Source organism: Carassius auratus, chromosome 19, assembly GCF_003368295.1.
Source record: "Carassius auratus strain Wakin chromosome 19, ASM336829v1, whole genome shotgun sequence".
Taxonomy (NCBI): Eukaryota; Metazoa; Chordata; class Actinopteri; order Cypriniformes; family Cyprinidae; genus Carassius; species Carassius auratus.
In genome coordinates, this window is record NC_039261.1 from 2,193,266 (window position 1) to 2,210,204 (window position 16,939).

Consider the following 16,939-nt stretch of genomic DNA (forward strand, 5'->3'; position numbering starts at 1 on the left):
CCCCCCCCCCCCCCCTTTAATAGATTAATCATAATGTTTGACTCCACAGATGTTAGAGCACTCCAATTCAGCTACAGTTTCATGTCCACCCTCTGATCCTCATCCTCCTCCATCCCCCAAACCTCATCAGCCCGTCATCCAGTCCTCCTCTTCCTTCTTCCTTCCTCCACCTCAGAGTTCATAACGCATAAAAAAACAGCAACGCCATCAACTGTTTCTGAGAATACTGTTGTGAGGAGCCCAGTAAGATCTCATTCAAAATATATACATGTCTTCATAATTTAATGCTCTCTTGGCTTTTATTTAAACCAGTGTTTTTGATAATATCAGCAGGTCTCATCTCAGCCAGAAGATCTCCCCCTTCTGTGGCCACAGACAATGCCACAGCAAGACCAGAAGTGGGTGTCGGAAGCACTTTTTAGGGTACAGTTGTGGTGTCACCCCCCACCACCAGCCCTGTTGTATCACCAAGCTCCAACACCTGATAGGTTTTTTTCACAGCGTCTCTTGCTCTGGATGCCATATAAGCTGTGGAAGGTGCGGCTCCAGTGTACTAACCCTGCCTGTGCCAGGCAACAGCTGTGTGGTGGTGGACTGCACAGGAGGGTACGACAGGTGTTAGACATTGACAGATACTACAACCTGGTGACAGAGACCCTGATCTGCACCAAATGTAGAACCAGCTACCTGTCCTGGAGTCATGCTGTGCTGCAGCAGTTGGACCTGGCCCATCGATCTGAATTCAGGGTCATCCTCACACGCAAGTAATTATTTTGCAGTCATTTTCACTTATGTGCTACCCTTTCTGATAAATATTTCCTACAATAATTAGATACCTTATAATAAGATACTTAAATGAATACTTTTTTCCAAGGTATGCCTGTGACATTCGGGTTCTTCGCTTGCTGCGTGAGAGGGGCATGGGGAATGGCCCAGTGAGGATCATCGGCCAGCTGAGAGAGAACCACAGTGAGGAGTGGTTGAAACGTGCGCTTCGGTACACATCAGAGTGTGTGGCCTTTTTTGATAATCGTGGCCTGCATTCGCTGCACTTCCAAGAGCCACCACCACTTGCTTCAGTACCCAGCTACAAATGGCTCCTCACTGTATACAGTCAGGACATTCTCAACAGGCTCGATCACATAAAGGCCAGCATAACATCCACGTATGAATCAATCTTAAAAATGGATTCAACTAAGAAGGTCAGATAAGCTGCTTAATTGACTGTACCCTTATCTATAATGTATTGTTAGACCAAGAGAGCCGCCTAGACATTTGGCATTTTATGCGACGTCTGGCAGTAGGGTGCACCACTGACGCCCACCAGTTGTACCCTACTTATATGGCTAGGCTGTCATCCTGTATTTTTGAGTGGGATGCAGGGGACCTCACTCTGCTGAGACGGGCCAAAAGGGAGCAACTCATCCAACAGGGCTGGCCTACACTGACGGAGGCAGAACTGGACCATCATTTAACTAAAGCTGAGCTGCTCCAGCACTGCAGGAGGAGAACACGGGGAGAAGAAACCACTTTCCGCCTCCTTGATATGCTCATCAGAGAGCTCATGGGTGGCAAGGGGAATGATGCTCTTGGTGTTCCTCTACTTGACAGTGTGAGAATGCAGCACATCTGGAATGTCCAGAGGCGGCACGTCACCTGTATCCAAGACCCTCCAAATGTGCCGCTCTATACTGAAACTGGAACTACAAGCAAGGGTGGGGTGGTTCTAAAAACCTATCGTTGTGCCAGAGGCTCCACATCCCTGGAATCATTTCACTGCCACCTAAGCAGATTTATTCCAGGTTTGTCATGTCAGAATATACCACATTTTGCCACTAATTCCTGTTTATCAAGATATTTGCAGATTAAATTTTATGTTTTGCATTTTCTCAAAGCAATATTTGGCTTTCTATTTCTTTTTCTAGGGAATAGCGCAAACAGCCTGAACTTCCAGATTTATCTCCTGGAAGGTTTATTACGCTGGAATCAGGACCAGGCTGAAGCTGCTGTTGCAGATGGAGGTTCAACTCTGCGCTCTTACACAGGGGAGCTGGTTTACTCTGTCAATGAGAACTACAATAAGTTGTATGGCAGGAAATTGGTCCCTAGCTTCACTCCCCCTGCAGTATACACAGGTAAAAATATTTTGATAAATGCAGCTCATGATGTAGCATGTTTTTGGTAAAATTACAAGTGCTTTTAGACAAAAATAATGTAATTTTGACATATCAGAGAAAAATTATAGTACCAGAATATTTGTACATTATTCTGTGTTCTAGGTTTCAGGGCAGAAAATAAAATACATAGTACAATATAGAGTGCCAGTGTCCAGGCTCCACCACTGCTCAGTGTCCAGAATCCTTTAGATACACCAGTGCCCTCAGCAATGGTAAAATGTCCTTTTCTATACGAATTGTCACTCATTTAGTTATCTGCCATTAAGCAGTAAACTTACTTAACAGCATGTAAATACCTAACCAACAGTTATATATTTCCAGGCTGTTGACGAGCACTGCATTCCTGGAATGGCATTCCAGATGGATGCGTTGGCAGAGTGTCTGGTGGAGCTGCGCACACAGACAAGCCTCACACTTACCAACCAACAAGTTGCGACCATTGTGGGTTTGTGGCAGAACCTGGACAAATTTGATAAAGACAGGGTGGTGTATGCTGCTCGTCATCAAGACAGGCTACTTACAGGACATTTTAGGTCCCCAAAAAAGAAAGCTGTCTTCACTCCTGGTGTCGACAGCACAAAAAGGTGTTTTTTGGGTTCTAGCGGCTCTCCAGCACAGTGGCCTAATTGCTGTCGCCTTGTTGAAATGATTTTCATAAGGTTATGTAACATCCACCGAAGCACCAAGAAACAGCTGACAGAATCTCTGTCTAGATGGGATCTCATTCTTCGTGATTACAGAAGAATTCGGCAGCTAATCCTGAGCAATGGAACGGTGATGAGTGACACAACCCTTCAGCTAGTTGAGGTAAATCAGAGGACCCTTACGACATGGCACAATATCCGTTTAAAGGGTCAGGAGGTCTACTTGCTGTTGCAAGGGCTGGACCTTCCAGAGGCACGTCCAGTGGCTTTGGATGCTTTGCCTCCAGCACGAATACAGCCTGTTGTGCCTCCACAATATAGCCACCAGTTGCATACCTACCAGATGCCACCAGACACAGCTGGACAGGCAAAGACAAAGTTTAGAAAGATTGCGCCCTCAGCTACCTGTACATCTGCCACAGCAACTTCAATCTGGCCATCAGCCGTACACCCTCAGCGTTCAGCCACGTCCAGCCAGCTAAGGACAATTTGTCCCAGGCCGACAGCACCACACCCATTGGTTCCTGACACACCCACTGCCCCTGTTGTTTCTTAGATGTTTCTGGTGCCCTGCCCAGCCCCATTTTCCACCATTAACCCTGGAGCAATTTCCTCTGACCCACCTGCAAATGACACAGCCACTCCAACCAAACGGTCGTACAATCGCACTGTAAAAGCAAATTCATGCAGAAAGTGTGGCCAATTTCGTACTCAAGAAACTGGCCATAGCCAGTACAAAGGCAAAATATATTGCCCTAATAAAGAAACAATTACGAAGGAGCAGTGGTTACAGATTATGAGAAGATAACTCATTTATTTATGTGTGATACATTCATTTTGTTCTCTTGGTTGGATCTGTTCTGTTTTTTATCTTCCAGCCATATTTAATGTTAAAGAGTTATACCAGTGATCCTCAAATCTGGCTCGCGAGATCCAGTTTCCTGCAGAGTTTAGTTCCGACTCCAATTAAACACACCTGCCTGTGATTTTCTAATGATCCTGAAGACGATGATTAGCAAACTCATGCGTGTTTGATTAGGGATAGAGCTAAACTTCGCAGGAAAGTGGATCTCGCGAGCCAGATTTGAGGATCACTGAGTTATACTGTGCACTTTTTTATCTTGTATTATTATTATTATTATTATAAACATGTGGGTATGTATATGAATAAACTATAATACATATGGAAATATATAATACATATTAAATAAAGTTAAACTATTATTATTATTATTATTATTATAGAAAGGTTTATGTGTAGAGGAAGCAGTATAAAGTAAAATACCAAATGTGTATATTTTGATGTATATATTTATATTTTTTGTACTTATTTTATATAGCGTGTGCACTTAAAATTCTTAATTTTATATTGAATTTAGTACTTTTCCTACATTTTTTTAAATATGTATATAGTTAATAAATATATTTCTCTTTGAGTGGTGTGTTGTATTTATTTGTTTTATTGAATGTAATGACATTCAGTTTACAGTTAAATTCAGTGTCACATGTAGCTTTGCAGTAAGTAATATGATACAATAAAGTGTGAATGCCGTAATAAGGAGGTTAATTTGTCCCTACTGCCACAGGAAATGATTGCCTTAATAAATGCACTTGGACAAATGATAATGATAATGAGGAGAAATAAAAATTCATCTTAGAAACGAAAGAATCATTAAATTAAAAACATTACTGTCAAAATCAATCTTAGAAACAAAGCAATAATTAAATTCAAATACATTACTTTTAAAATCAAACTTGGAAACGAAACAATCGATTCACGATTTTTAACAAATACACGCATAACTTTATGTGACAGCGTGGATTCGAACCTGCGATTTCCTGAATTTCTCGAGCTTCTCTTCCTCACTCTCCCCTCTCCCCTTTCCCCCCCTTTGGTATATATATATATATATATATATACCATTGTAATATTATATTTATATGGATATATTTGCAACAGTAGCATTGCATTTTTATTTTTACAATTGTAAATTATTTTTTTTTTATTTGAATATATTTTCTAATCATTGTAATTTATTCCTGTTATGAAAAGCTGAATTTTCAGAATTATTACTCCAGTCTTCAGCATCACGTCAACCTTCCAAAATATTGTGCTTTCTTCATTGTAGTGACAATGATAATATCAACATTGATTGCAATAAGAAATGTTTTGTGAGCAGATAATCATATAAATAATGATTTCTGGATCATATGACACACTGAAGAGTATAAATGATGCTGAAGAATTCAGATTTGCATTACAGGAATAAAGTTAATTTAACATAGGAAATAGTTATTTTAAATTGTACCACACTGTAAATGTTGACAATTATATATATATATATATATATATATATATATATATATATATATATATATATATATATATATATATATATATATATATATATATATATTAAAATAACTGAAGAATCATTAGTCACACACATATTATAGATATAGCTAGACATCTATGAACATTAATCTTTACAAACGAAGATATTACAATAAAATAAAGCAGTTGCATTATTCATAAATAATTTGTTTTACTGTGTGGTGTACAGTATTTGCACTAAAGTCTTGAAAATCACATAACGTTCAAAACAGTTTTTAGATTAGTTTTTTAAAAGAAGCACAGAATTGACTTTACCTGTGTCATGATTCTGCCTTCATGTCCTGACTTTTCTCTAGTCTTGAGGCAGGATCATGGCAGACCCGTGTTTTGTGTACAAGCACATGGCCTTGTCTTTGGGCCATGTGCTTGTGTTGTCTCGTCCCCTTGCCCCGCCCCCTTGTTATCCTAGTCTTGTCGTGATTGCCTTATCTGTGCCACCTGTTGTGTCTTAATTAGTTCTCCTATTTAGATCCCCTAGTGTGCTCTGTCTTTTGTCGGTTCATTGTCTCTCTATATTGTGATTGTTCCACATTGTGATATGTGTGTCTACATGTTCTTGTGATCTATTGTTACCCAGTGTTGCTTTTGGAAGAAGACGTTGTGAGACCTGTTATTGTTTATTTGTAGCTAGTATTAGAATCTATGTTTGTCTTGTCAACCCAGTCCTGTTAAGTATTTTGTATCTGCCCTAGTCATTGTTTTCCCCCTCGTGGGTTTTGTTTTTCCCCTTTTTTGTGATTTAATAAACCCTGCGTGTTGTGATTCCTGTCTGCATCTGAGTTCCTCCTTGCCAAACCCCGACAACCTGCTTGTTGAGAGTATGCTGCTAATCTCTGAGGTAAATAAAAAAACTAAACAAAAAAAAAACATACTTGAGGTATAATCTTCTTCTTCTTCTAAAGACTTCTTGCAATAAAAAAATCAATTATGTAATAGTTAATGAAGCCGAGGTAGTTTGGCAGCGTATGTTGTTCAAACAAAACAATTTTGTGATGAAATATCCGATCATAAAACGCGGCTGCCAAGCGTGTTCGGCAGAGAGTATAACCATTGGGTACAATGGGTATAATTCTTTCAACATTTGTTTTTATAATCATAAACCATACTTTCACCCAAACCGATTAATTAAAAAGTTTAAATGGGTAAATGCATATTTGTTATACTTAATTTTCCTTTCTGGCATAATTAAGACATTATTAATACCATGGTATTGTTGTTAAAACTCTTGATATGCTTATTCTGTGCATTTTTAACACGTTTTGTTTAAAATCAGTTTTTGAGACCTCGCTGCAGACTGTAGCGCGGTGACGTCACGTATGTACATCACGTATGTGTTTACCGCGCATGCGCTTGTAATTTGCATTGGAGATGATGTTTTCGCGTTGTGCATGCATTAAAATGATGTGCATACTTAACAGAAAACTCTAAATGTTAAAGTATTAAAAAACATTAAGGTGTAAAAAAAGATGGGAAAAACATGTTTAACCATGTTTCATCCGAGGTAAAATTATACGGAAGTAAAGTTTATTCTGTAATATCTGTGTAGTATCTTATAATATATTTACATTCTGTTGCACTTTACTTCACTGTGTATATTGTAATATTACACTTTAATGGCACCTTATATTTCCTATTGAGCTAGTCAAAATTACAACGGATAAAGTACAGTCGTCGGCTCTAATAGTGCAGATGGTAAGACGAGTGTTGTTCACAATTTGTTGCAATCGATCCGGGTTCCGAATCTGCCTTTTGACAGTTTTTCCTACCTTTTCAAATTTCAAATCACATCAGAAAAGCATTTATTTTAAATAAAAACTAAGGAAATAATAAAAAGTTGTGAGGGAGGGCTTTATTGTCCTAATATGTTGGCATCCATTTAATAATTTGAATTAAAATTATAATTTACACTCAGTAATTATTGCATACTGTTTTATAATGTACTACAATACTGAGGTGCAGATAATTACCACTTGTTACAAACACGCCAGGTTCCACCTCCACACAATCACGATGCACACCCTCATCTGAACTCCAATACATCCCCAGGACACGGCGCACTCCACTCATACGTCACTTGGCACTGGTCACCCGGGGTCAATGAAACCCTCTCGTTGCTGAAGGAACGCTTCTGGTGGCCCAACATGGCCTCAGATGACAGGAGGTACATGAATGGATGTACCAGCTGCGCCATGTCCAAAAGCCCTCGCCATCTACCATCTGGCAAGCTCCATCCTCTGCCCGTTCCCAATCGCCCCTGGTCACACCTAACCAATTCCTGGGGTGGGCCGAGTACGCACAAAACTCCCTCTGCCAACCCACCACAGGACTCACTCCTTTCCAGTGCGTACTCTGCTACCAACCACCTCTATTCCCCTGGTCAGGTGAACCCTCGGATGTCCCCTCCTCTCCTCCTAGATGACGGCGCAGCCTACACAGTCAAAGACATCCTGGACTCCCGACAATGTGGTGGGCAGCTGGAATACCTAGTGGACTGGGAAGGATATGGTCCAGAGGAACGTTCCTGGGTCCCACGCAACGACATCCTGGATCCTACCTTACTCGATACCTTCCACTCTAATCATCCCAACCGACCAGCTCCCAGGGGAAGAGGACGCCCACCATGTCGTCGGGGTGCCCGGCCCTCAGGAGCGGGCCGTGGGGAGGGGGGTACTGTTACAAACACGCCAGGTTCCACCTCCACACAATCACAACGCACACCCTCACCAGAATTCAGAATTCTCACCAGTTGTATTCTTCAGACAATGAAGAATTTACAGAAAAGAACAATACTATAGCAATATTAAAAGGGGGGGGGGGGGGAATGCTCATTTTCACTCAATATCCTGTTAATCTTGAGTACCTATAGAGTAGTACTGCATCCTTCATATCTCCAAAAACCCAGAATCAGATCCAGAGGCTGAAATTTAACAAGAGCAGCATCAGCAACGACGTCTCTATGTGGTATGTACTGAAACTGTATATATTTGCTTAGCGGTTTTGCAAAATGACTAAGTTCCGCTTTATGTCGTCTTTTTTTTTTTTTTTTTTAAGCTGTACATGTGGAAAGTGCAGTTTGATGACAACATCGCATGTTGTTTACTTGATGTGCTTATGCGCTGATAGCTAAGTTAACAACACAGAGATATTTGAAGCAGTTTTACTCACCGCCTGCGGTTCCAACACACGATCGTGACCCTTTTTCGTTGGGACTGCATTATCCTTAAGAAATAAACGATGTGCAAATCCGTCGTCAAACTGGGCCTTGTTTGTAAAACAAGCATCTTCGAAATGCAGGGAACAAACACAAACACTTGAACAACTCCGTTGATGCTCTGTAAAAATAAACTCCATCCACTGGTCCCTTAATGCTGTTTCTCTTTTGGTAATCTGTGCAGGGTTGTCTTGCCCTGGCAACCAAAAACACACTTCTTTTGTGACATTTGGCGACGCTCTCGCTCTGATCAGTGAAGTCTGTTGTGCTCTCAGTGCTGTGCTATACGGGAGCGCGCGCTCTTCCGGCAGAAGTGCCTCAGGACCCATATAAGGAAATTCTGCTCCATCTAACGTCACACAGAGCCATACTCGAAAAAAACTTTCCCAAACTTGTGACAAACCGGAAGGTACAACTTAATTTTTTAAACTTTGTCCATGTTTAGCATGGGAATCCAACTCTTTAACAGTGTAAAAAACTCAGTATGCATGAAATAGCATTTCACCCCCCCCCCCCCCCCCCCTTTAAATCATTTTGAAGAAAGGCAGAAGAACCCTACAAGGAAAATATTTTAAATGTATTTTTAAACATATTATAGCATGGTGTTAGAAAAAGTGTTATTTTCTTTGTCTGTAAACTACCTAAGAGATTTAATTTATAACCAGCATTAACATCAACTAAATTAATAAATTTTGTCAAGTTAAAATTTAGGTTGGCTTGGCTTGAGAAAGCATGGCCTGAAAGTTTGAAGATTTTTTTTCAATTTGAAAATTTTACAGCTGAGGGCTATACAGTCTGTCAGAGAAAGAAAAACGGATTATTACAGTACTCTAGCCACATGAAGTGAGTCTCTTCTCTGAATTTCTTCTCACTGACAATGTCCCCAAAAAGTCATATTAAGACATATGAAGGCCAATTTAAGAGGTAACACTTTACAATAAGGTGTCATTGGTAAACACTAGTTAATGTATTAATTAACATGAGCTAACAATGAACAATACTTGTTACAGTATCTATTAATCTTTGATAATGTTAATGAAAAGATTACAAATATGATTTTTTTTTTTTGCAATGCATGCAACCATCAATGGCATTACTTACATTAATAAAGTCTTTCTGCTCTATTTTAAGACTTCTTTAATGGTTCATTTAAGGCAAAATAAGACTTTGAAAGACCAGCATTTGAATACTATATCATAAAACGTGTCATAAATGTTTGAAATCGCACACATTTGCAATGACACTCTCTATGACTATGACCAAAGCATTCTTACAATTAAAAGCAATTTAAATGCAAATTTTTAAGAAAACAAAAGTAATATCTCATATCCACCATACCTTACGAACATCCTGAAGTGAATGTACCTGGATATGCGCATTTATGACAGTCAGTACGGTGTCAGTCACCGGATCACAAAAACTGTTCAACAAGGTAGGTTAATTACGTTTCAGCTTCGAATGAAGATAAGCAAATGTAGAATATATTTGTTCGTTTGTGCACAAAATGTTATTAATTGTTTGCGGTTTTAAATGTTTTCTCAACGATTACAGCCACTTATTTGCCAGAGGCAGCCCATCGTTGGGCCAGCAGCTGTTACATATTTAATCATATTCCTCTGTTTTGCTATTAAAAGCATGTCATTTGATAAGTATGTCGTTTGAAGTTGTGTATCATATGGTGGCACAAACTTTTTTTTTTCTTCTTAAAAAATGTGTCTACAGTTCATGTGAAGAAGCTGTTTGTTTGTAATTGATATATCGAGTTACAAATCAGCACAATTTGATACTTGCACTTCTGCCTGTTATTTTTTTTTATTTTTTCCTAGTTTGCAGAAGCTCTTCTAATGGAAGAAGACTTACGTTTTCTCAAGCTATATATTAGGCCACTATTGCACACATACATGAAGATATGGGTAAACGTCATCAGAATTAACTTTTGGTTTTCTATCTGATGCAGGGGATGGTGGATGATGAGCAACAGAGTGTGTATTTTAGTGTAATAATTAAACAAATCATATGCAAAATAATAATAAATAATATATAGTTTTAAAGTTTTAGTACATTTTGTTCCTGAAATCCACACTTTTGAAACCAAGCACAACCTAATAAAACAAGGTTCATGGATAAAGGGTTTTGTAAAAAAATATCATGTTGGTGGATATTCTACTAATATTAAAAGCATGTGGGTCAAAAGTTTAAACTCACAACTCAAGAGGTTCATGAGGAGGAAGGATGGTGAACTTACATGTTAGTAAATGCAGGCGCATGAAATAAAAAGTTTGAAACAGGACCTTCTCTTTTTTAATTGATGATGGCGGTGCCTCAGAGTCTCTTTCTCAATTTTTTCGAATCGTAAAGCGTGCATCTAAAGTTCCTTCCCAGTGTGTCTGGTATGCACGTGCGTGCACTGTCATGACAACAACGAAAAAGTTGCAACAGCCTAGTCAGCAGTTCAACTGAGGGGTGTGTGTGGCAACAGTAGCGGGCTGAACTCTCAAGTAATGTTCGTTTGGCTGCCTGGGGCTCGAGGATATAGAGCAGTGGTCACCAACCTTTTCGAGCCTAAGATCACATCCAAAGTCCAAATTTAAACCAGATCTACCACTTGCAAAAATTTATTTTAAAAGCCTCAATGTAAGTTCTACTCTGACATTCTTGTTGCCTGTTAGTCACTAGCAAATTATTTAACTATACAAATAGTGTATAACTATACAAACTATCAACGATAATTCAACATTTTCAAAAATAATATAACATTAAGTATTTCCACAGGCTTATTACTTGTATATAAATGCAATAATCAGTCAATTACAGGCCTAAGCCAATATTGTACCGTTTCACTTTCCCTTTTAAAACATATTTCAAACACTTCAAGGTTATTGCAACTAGCATACAAAATATTATGACAACAGTCATCCTTCAATTCTTTAAAAATATTTTCACACAAATTACAGACCTACATTAATTTTTAGCTACATAAATTGAATAATGTAATCAAATGTAAAACAGCATCACATATTTGACTGTATAAATTAAAGATTGTTCTTTATTAGTTACAAAAGCTTTTTAATCAGGAGCAGTGAGTGATTTCTTTGTTGTTGCTGTTCGATTAATATAAAGTCAAGTCAAATCACCTTTATTTATATAGCGCTTTAAACAAAATACTAAACAAAATACATTGCGCCAAAGCACTGAACAACATTCATTTGGAACACAGTGTGTCAATAATGCAAAATGATAGTTAAAGGCAGTTCATCATTGAATTCATTGATGTCATCTCTGTTCAGTTTAAATAGTGTCTGTGCATTTATTTGCAATCAAGTCAATGATATCGCTGTAGATGAAGTGACCCAACTAAGCAAGCCAGAGGCGACAGCGGCAAGGAACCGAAACTCCATCGGTGACAGAATGGAGAAAAAAACCTTGGGAGAAACCAGGCTCAGTTGGGGTCAGTTCTCCTCTGACCAGACGAAACCAGCAGTTCAATTCCAGACTGCAGCAAAGTCAGATTGTGCAGAAGAATCATCTGTTTCCTGTGGTCTTGTCCTGGTGCTCCTCTGAGACAAGGTCTTTACAGGGGATCTGTATCTGGGGCTCTAGTTGTCCTGGTCTCCACTGTCTTTCAGGGTAGTAGAGGTCCTTTCTAGGTGCTGATCCACCATCTGGTCTGGATACGTACTGGATCCGGGCGACTGCAGTGACCCTCTGATCTGGACACAGACTGGATCTGGTGGCTACGGTGACCTCGGAATAAGAGAGAAACAGACTAATATTAGCGTAGATGCCATTCTTCTAATGATGTAGAAAGTACGGTGTTATGTGAAGTGTTTCCGGTTCCAGTTTACCTAATTAATGCAGCCTAAAAATCCTTTAACAGATTTGGATATTAAAAGCATATTAGTATGTTATGTGTATGCCAGGTTAAAGAGATGGGTCTTTAATCTAGATTTAAACTGCAAGAGTGTGTCTGCCTCCCGAACAATGTTAGGTAGGTTATTCCAGAGTTTAGGCGCCAAATAGGAAAAGGATCTGCCGCCCGCAGATGATTTTGATATTCTAGGTATTATCAAATTGTCTGAGTTTAGAGAACGTAGCAGACGTAGAGGAGTATAATGTAAAAGGAGCTCATTCAAATACTGAGGTGCTAAACCATTCAGGGCTTTATAAGTAATGAGCAATATTTTAAAATCTATACAATGTTTGATAGGGAGCCAGTGCAGTGTGGACAGGACCGGGCTAATATGGTCATACTTCCTGGTTCTAGTAAGAACTCTTGCTGCTGCATTTTGGACTAGCTGTAGTTTGTTTACCAAGCGTGCAGAACAACCACCCAATAAAGCATTACAATAGTCTAACCTTGAAGTCATAAATGCATGGATTAACATTTCTGTATTTGACATTGAGAGCATAGGCCGTAATCTGTTGCATCATCAAGTTGTTCTGAGGTTTTGGATATGCTAAGGAATTCGGATACATCAGGAAGATAACTTAAAAAGCAGTCTTTTGTGGTAGAAGTGATGGTTCTTCGATACTTGTAACAAGAAGTACAATTTACAATTTTGGCTATATGAAGTTTACACAGAACTAAATAATGATCTGAGATATCATCACTTGGCTGAATAATTTCAACACTATCAACATCAATTCCATGAGACAGTATTAAATCTAGAGTATGATTTTGACAATGAGTAGGTCCTGAAACATGTTGTCTAACACCAATAGAGTTCAGAATGTCTATAAATGCTGATCCCAATGAATCTTTTTCATTATCAACATGGATATTAAAATCACCAACTATTAAAACTTTATCTGCAGCCAGAACTAACTCGGGTGTAAAATCACCAAACTCTTTAATAAAGTCTGTATGGTGCCCTGGTGGCCTGTATACAGTAGCCAGTACAAACATAACAGGGGATTTATCATTAACATTGGTTTCTCTGGATAATGTTATATGAAGCACCATTACTTCAAACGAGTTATACTTGAAGCCTGCCCTCTGAGAAATCCTGAAAACGTGGTTATAAATTGAAGCAACTCCTCCCCCTTTGCCTTTTAGATGCGGCTCGTGTTTATAACAATAATCTTGGGGGGTGGACTCATTTAAAATAATGTAATCATCAGGTTTTAGCCAGGTTTCTGTCAAACAGAGCACATCTATATTATGATCAGTTATCATATTATTTACAAAAAGTGTTTTCGTAGAAATGGATCTGATATTCAATAAGCCAATCTTTATCATTTGTTTATCCATATTGCATTTGTTTTTTATTTGTTGAACCTCAATTAAATTGTTAACCTTAACTTGGTTTGGACGTTTTTTGTATTTTCTAGTTCGGGGAACAGACACAGTCTCTATAGTGTGATATCTAGGTGAAAGAGTCTCTATGTGCTGAGAATTAACTGACCTCTGTGACGGGAGGCAGCTAGCAGACGGTCGGTTTAGCCAGTCTGTCTGCTTCCTGACCTGGGCCCCAGTTAGTCAAGTATAAACACTAAGACTATTTGCCATATTTCTAGACAGAAGAGCGGCGCCACCCCAGGAGGGATGAAGACCATCTCTTTTCAACAGGTCAAGTCTGCCCCAAAAACTCGTCCAATTGTCTATGAAAGCTATGACATACAAAGATTGTCACTTTAAGAGAATGCACTGATACAGTGGCCTACGTTCAGCCGGCTATGTCTGCTGTAGGATACTTACCAAAACAGGCATTTTGACATGATTTTTGTGTGAATTTGTCCATTTAAACACAATACTTCAGAGAGAGCTTATATTTGTGCACGTGCCGAGGTGCGGGTTTGCACGCTTCGGATGAGCGCAATGGTTTGTTTTTTTTCAGCGAACCGTGCCATCCCTATTACGTCAATAATCAATCAATTACAGGCCTAAAACAATCATGCCCGAACAGACGGATATTAGTACATCTCGTCACACCGGCACCCGTGTCTTAATCAGTTGTATGGTCTGCTTTTCAGTCTAAAACAGTTGCGTCAAGAATAAATGTCTCGGCTGTTTCGGGAGGTGCGCGTGCTGTCAGCAGAGGCTCGCACCTCCCAACTCGCACCAGAGGCTCGCACCTTTTTTTCTCAGATTTTGCAAAATCTTCGCGATCGACTTAAAATGTTTCCAAGATCGACTTGTCGACCGCGATCGACGGGTTGACGACTCCAGATATAGATGAGCGAACCACTTTTTTTGGAGCAAGCATTGATTATGCGTGACACAGTCTCAATTAGTGGGACTCATACGCTGTGCGCGCACGTGCTACGCGGGATGGGTGGTCACCCTACTTTAAGGCCCGGACACCAAGCTGACTACAAAGAACTAGCAGCGACAAAAGGTGGTTGCTGCCTCGCTCGGCAGCATCAGACCAAAAAGTTCCACTGGAACAAACCGCACAGATTAATGAGTAATGAGCGCTTCATATCAGAAGCAATTTATAGTATATATATGTCATTCAAAAGGTGAAACTGAAACATACAATATAAATTCAGATACACTAAATGTAAACAAAGCAGCGCTTGGTTACCATTTTGAATATCAGTAACGTTGATAACTTTGATCATTTTAAGCGACTCATGAAAACATTGTATTGCACTGATTGGGATATCACATACTATTTAAGCAGCCTTCCATCTGTACCACCTTCATTCACATAGGCCTACTTGTTTTCATCACTTTGCTTTAATTCTTAGGCATCGATTCATTCGCTAAACTTAGGGTTGCCACCCGTCCCTTAGAATACGTAATCGTCCCGTATTTGAGAATAAAATAGCGGGTCCCATTTTGAATCAATACGGGATGGGGTTTGTCCCGTATTTTCGGAGTTGTCTTCAATGCAGCATCTCATGCAGATCATTCTGTGAAGACTAGTCCTATTCTGCCCCTGATTGGGTAATACTCGCTGACATCGGTGGATTGATTGGTTTGTTTCAGGTTCACGGCCAATCAGAGTCAGAGGAGGGCGGGTCTCTTGGCAGAGAGTCCATTTGAAAGAATGGCACTTTATAATAAGGTTAATTTATTAAACATTAGTGTATTAATTAGTGTAATTAGTGTAACATGAACTAACAATGACTAACACATTTCTAACATTATTTATTAATCTTTGTTAATGTTAGTTAATAGAAATAAAGCTGTTCATTGTTTGTTCATATTAGTTCAGTGCATTAACTAATATTAACAAGATTGTCAAGTATTATTAAATGTGGAAATTAACATGAAAAGATGAACAATTGCTGTATAAGTGCAGATCATTATTAGTTATTGTTAATTAATGTAGTTAACTAATGAGCCTTATTTTAAAGTGTTCCAGTTAAGGTGTACATTCAGACAAAAGCATTATTTTAATAAGATATAAGATAAATATATTTAATAATAAAAATATAGTGCCTAAGTGAAGCAAATACACAACTTAACTAATTTAAATGATTACATTATTCAACAGGCTACTGTAGAATTAACAATAGACTATATTAAATAGATTAACTTACCAATAATAATAAATAAATGGGTCAATATCACCATAGAGTGCCTTTCAACCCCAATACTCACACATTTCTATTTTAATTTACCATTCACTTTATTTCATGTCATAATAGTAGACTATACTATAATAAATATATTATCTGAGCTCCCACAATGTTTTTTTTTTTTTTTTTTTTTTTTTTTTTATTATGGGCCATTTTTTAGAGCATAAAGCGTAGATATGTCCACCCTGTCGTGGACATATAAACAAATATACATATACAGATTATACTTTCTGAAAGGTATGATGTCTCTTTCCTAAACAGGGTTATTTGTTTGCTTTGAAATTATAAACACATAAAAGATTTTATGTAAACAATGTTTTTTTAAAGAAACTCCTACAATTCGCACATGTATTTTTTCTTATTTGGAGAAATATTTGAATATTTGGACGCAGTTTTTTGTTTGCATGTTATTGCCCCCACACCTAGCACAATGGATTATATAGGTATGATTACATTATTATTTTAAATATTATTTAAAAATACCAAGATGACGGGGTGGACGAGCCCACGACGGAGTGGACACATAAAGCAGAACAAAAAGCATGACAAAATATAACAATGAAACATTTATTCAACATAACAAACAAATATATAATTACATTCTCAATCACATTGATATTTTTTTTATTACAACTATTATCTACAGCAGATGTTTCTATAAAATGTAATATAACATTTCTATAAATTGCAATATTAACTAAAAATGAATGCTATGTCCACCCTGTCATGTGTATGTCCACCCCATCGAGTCTATGGGGCCGACAGGGTGGATATTGTGTAACGACAGGGTGGACATTTTGAATATCAATTAGCATATTAGCTAACAACAAACTGTGACTAGCTAAATAGTTAGTCTGGTTGTTGAAAAGAATTTGGTATATTTAAACTTACATATTTTGAAAATATTGTATTTTAATCACTTCCTGTATATTTTATGGCGACAGTGTGGACATGTTAAGCTTTGGCAAAACAAGTAAGCAAA

General features: G+C 38.3%; 1 protein-coding gene across 1 annotated transcript; it reads left to right on the plus strand.

The window, feature by feature from the left end:
- The first annotated feature begins 1,342 nt into the window (after positions 1 to 1,342).
- On the plus strand, positions 1,343 to 3,717 carry LOC113120174 (uncharacterized). The gene is made up of 4 exons (XM_026290119.1): positions 1,343 to 1,802; positions 1,926 to 2,125; positions 2,333 to 2,389; positions 2,499 to 3,717. Exons 1-4 carry the CDS (start codon positions 1,343 to 1,345, stop codon positions 3,375 to 3,377), a joined length of 1,596 nt encoding a protein of 531 aa, XP_026145904.1. The 3' UTR covers positions 3,378 to 3,717.
- Positions 3,718 to 16,939: the final 13,222 nt, after the last annotated feature.

Bases quoted from the DNA above. Each gene is read 5' to 3' on its own strand.
- LOC113120174 (XM_026290119.1), top strand. From the start codon at position 1,343: ATGGCTAGGCTGTCATCCTGTATTTTTGAGTGGGATGCAGGGGACCTC. The intron at 2,126-2,332 runs GTATACACAGGT...GCCAGTGTCCAG, and splicing joins CTAGCTTCACTCCCCCTGCA to GCTCCACCACTGCTCAGTGT. The intron at 2,390-2,498 runs GTAAAATGTCCT...ATATATTTCCAG, and splicing joins CACCAGTGCCCTCAGCAATG to GCTGTTGACGAGCACTGCAT.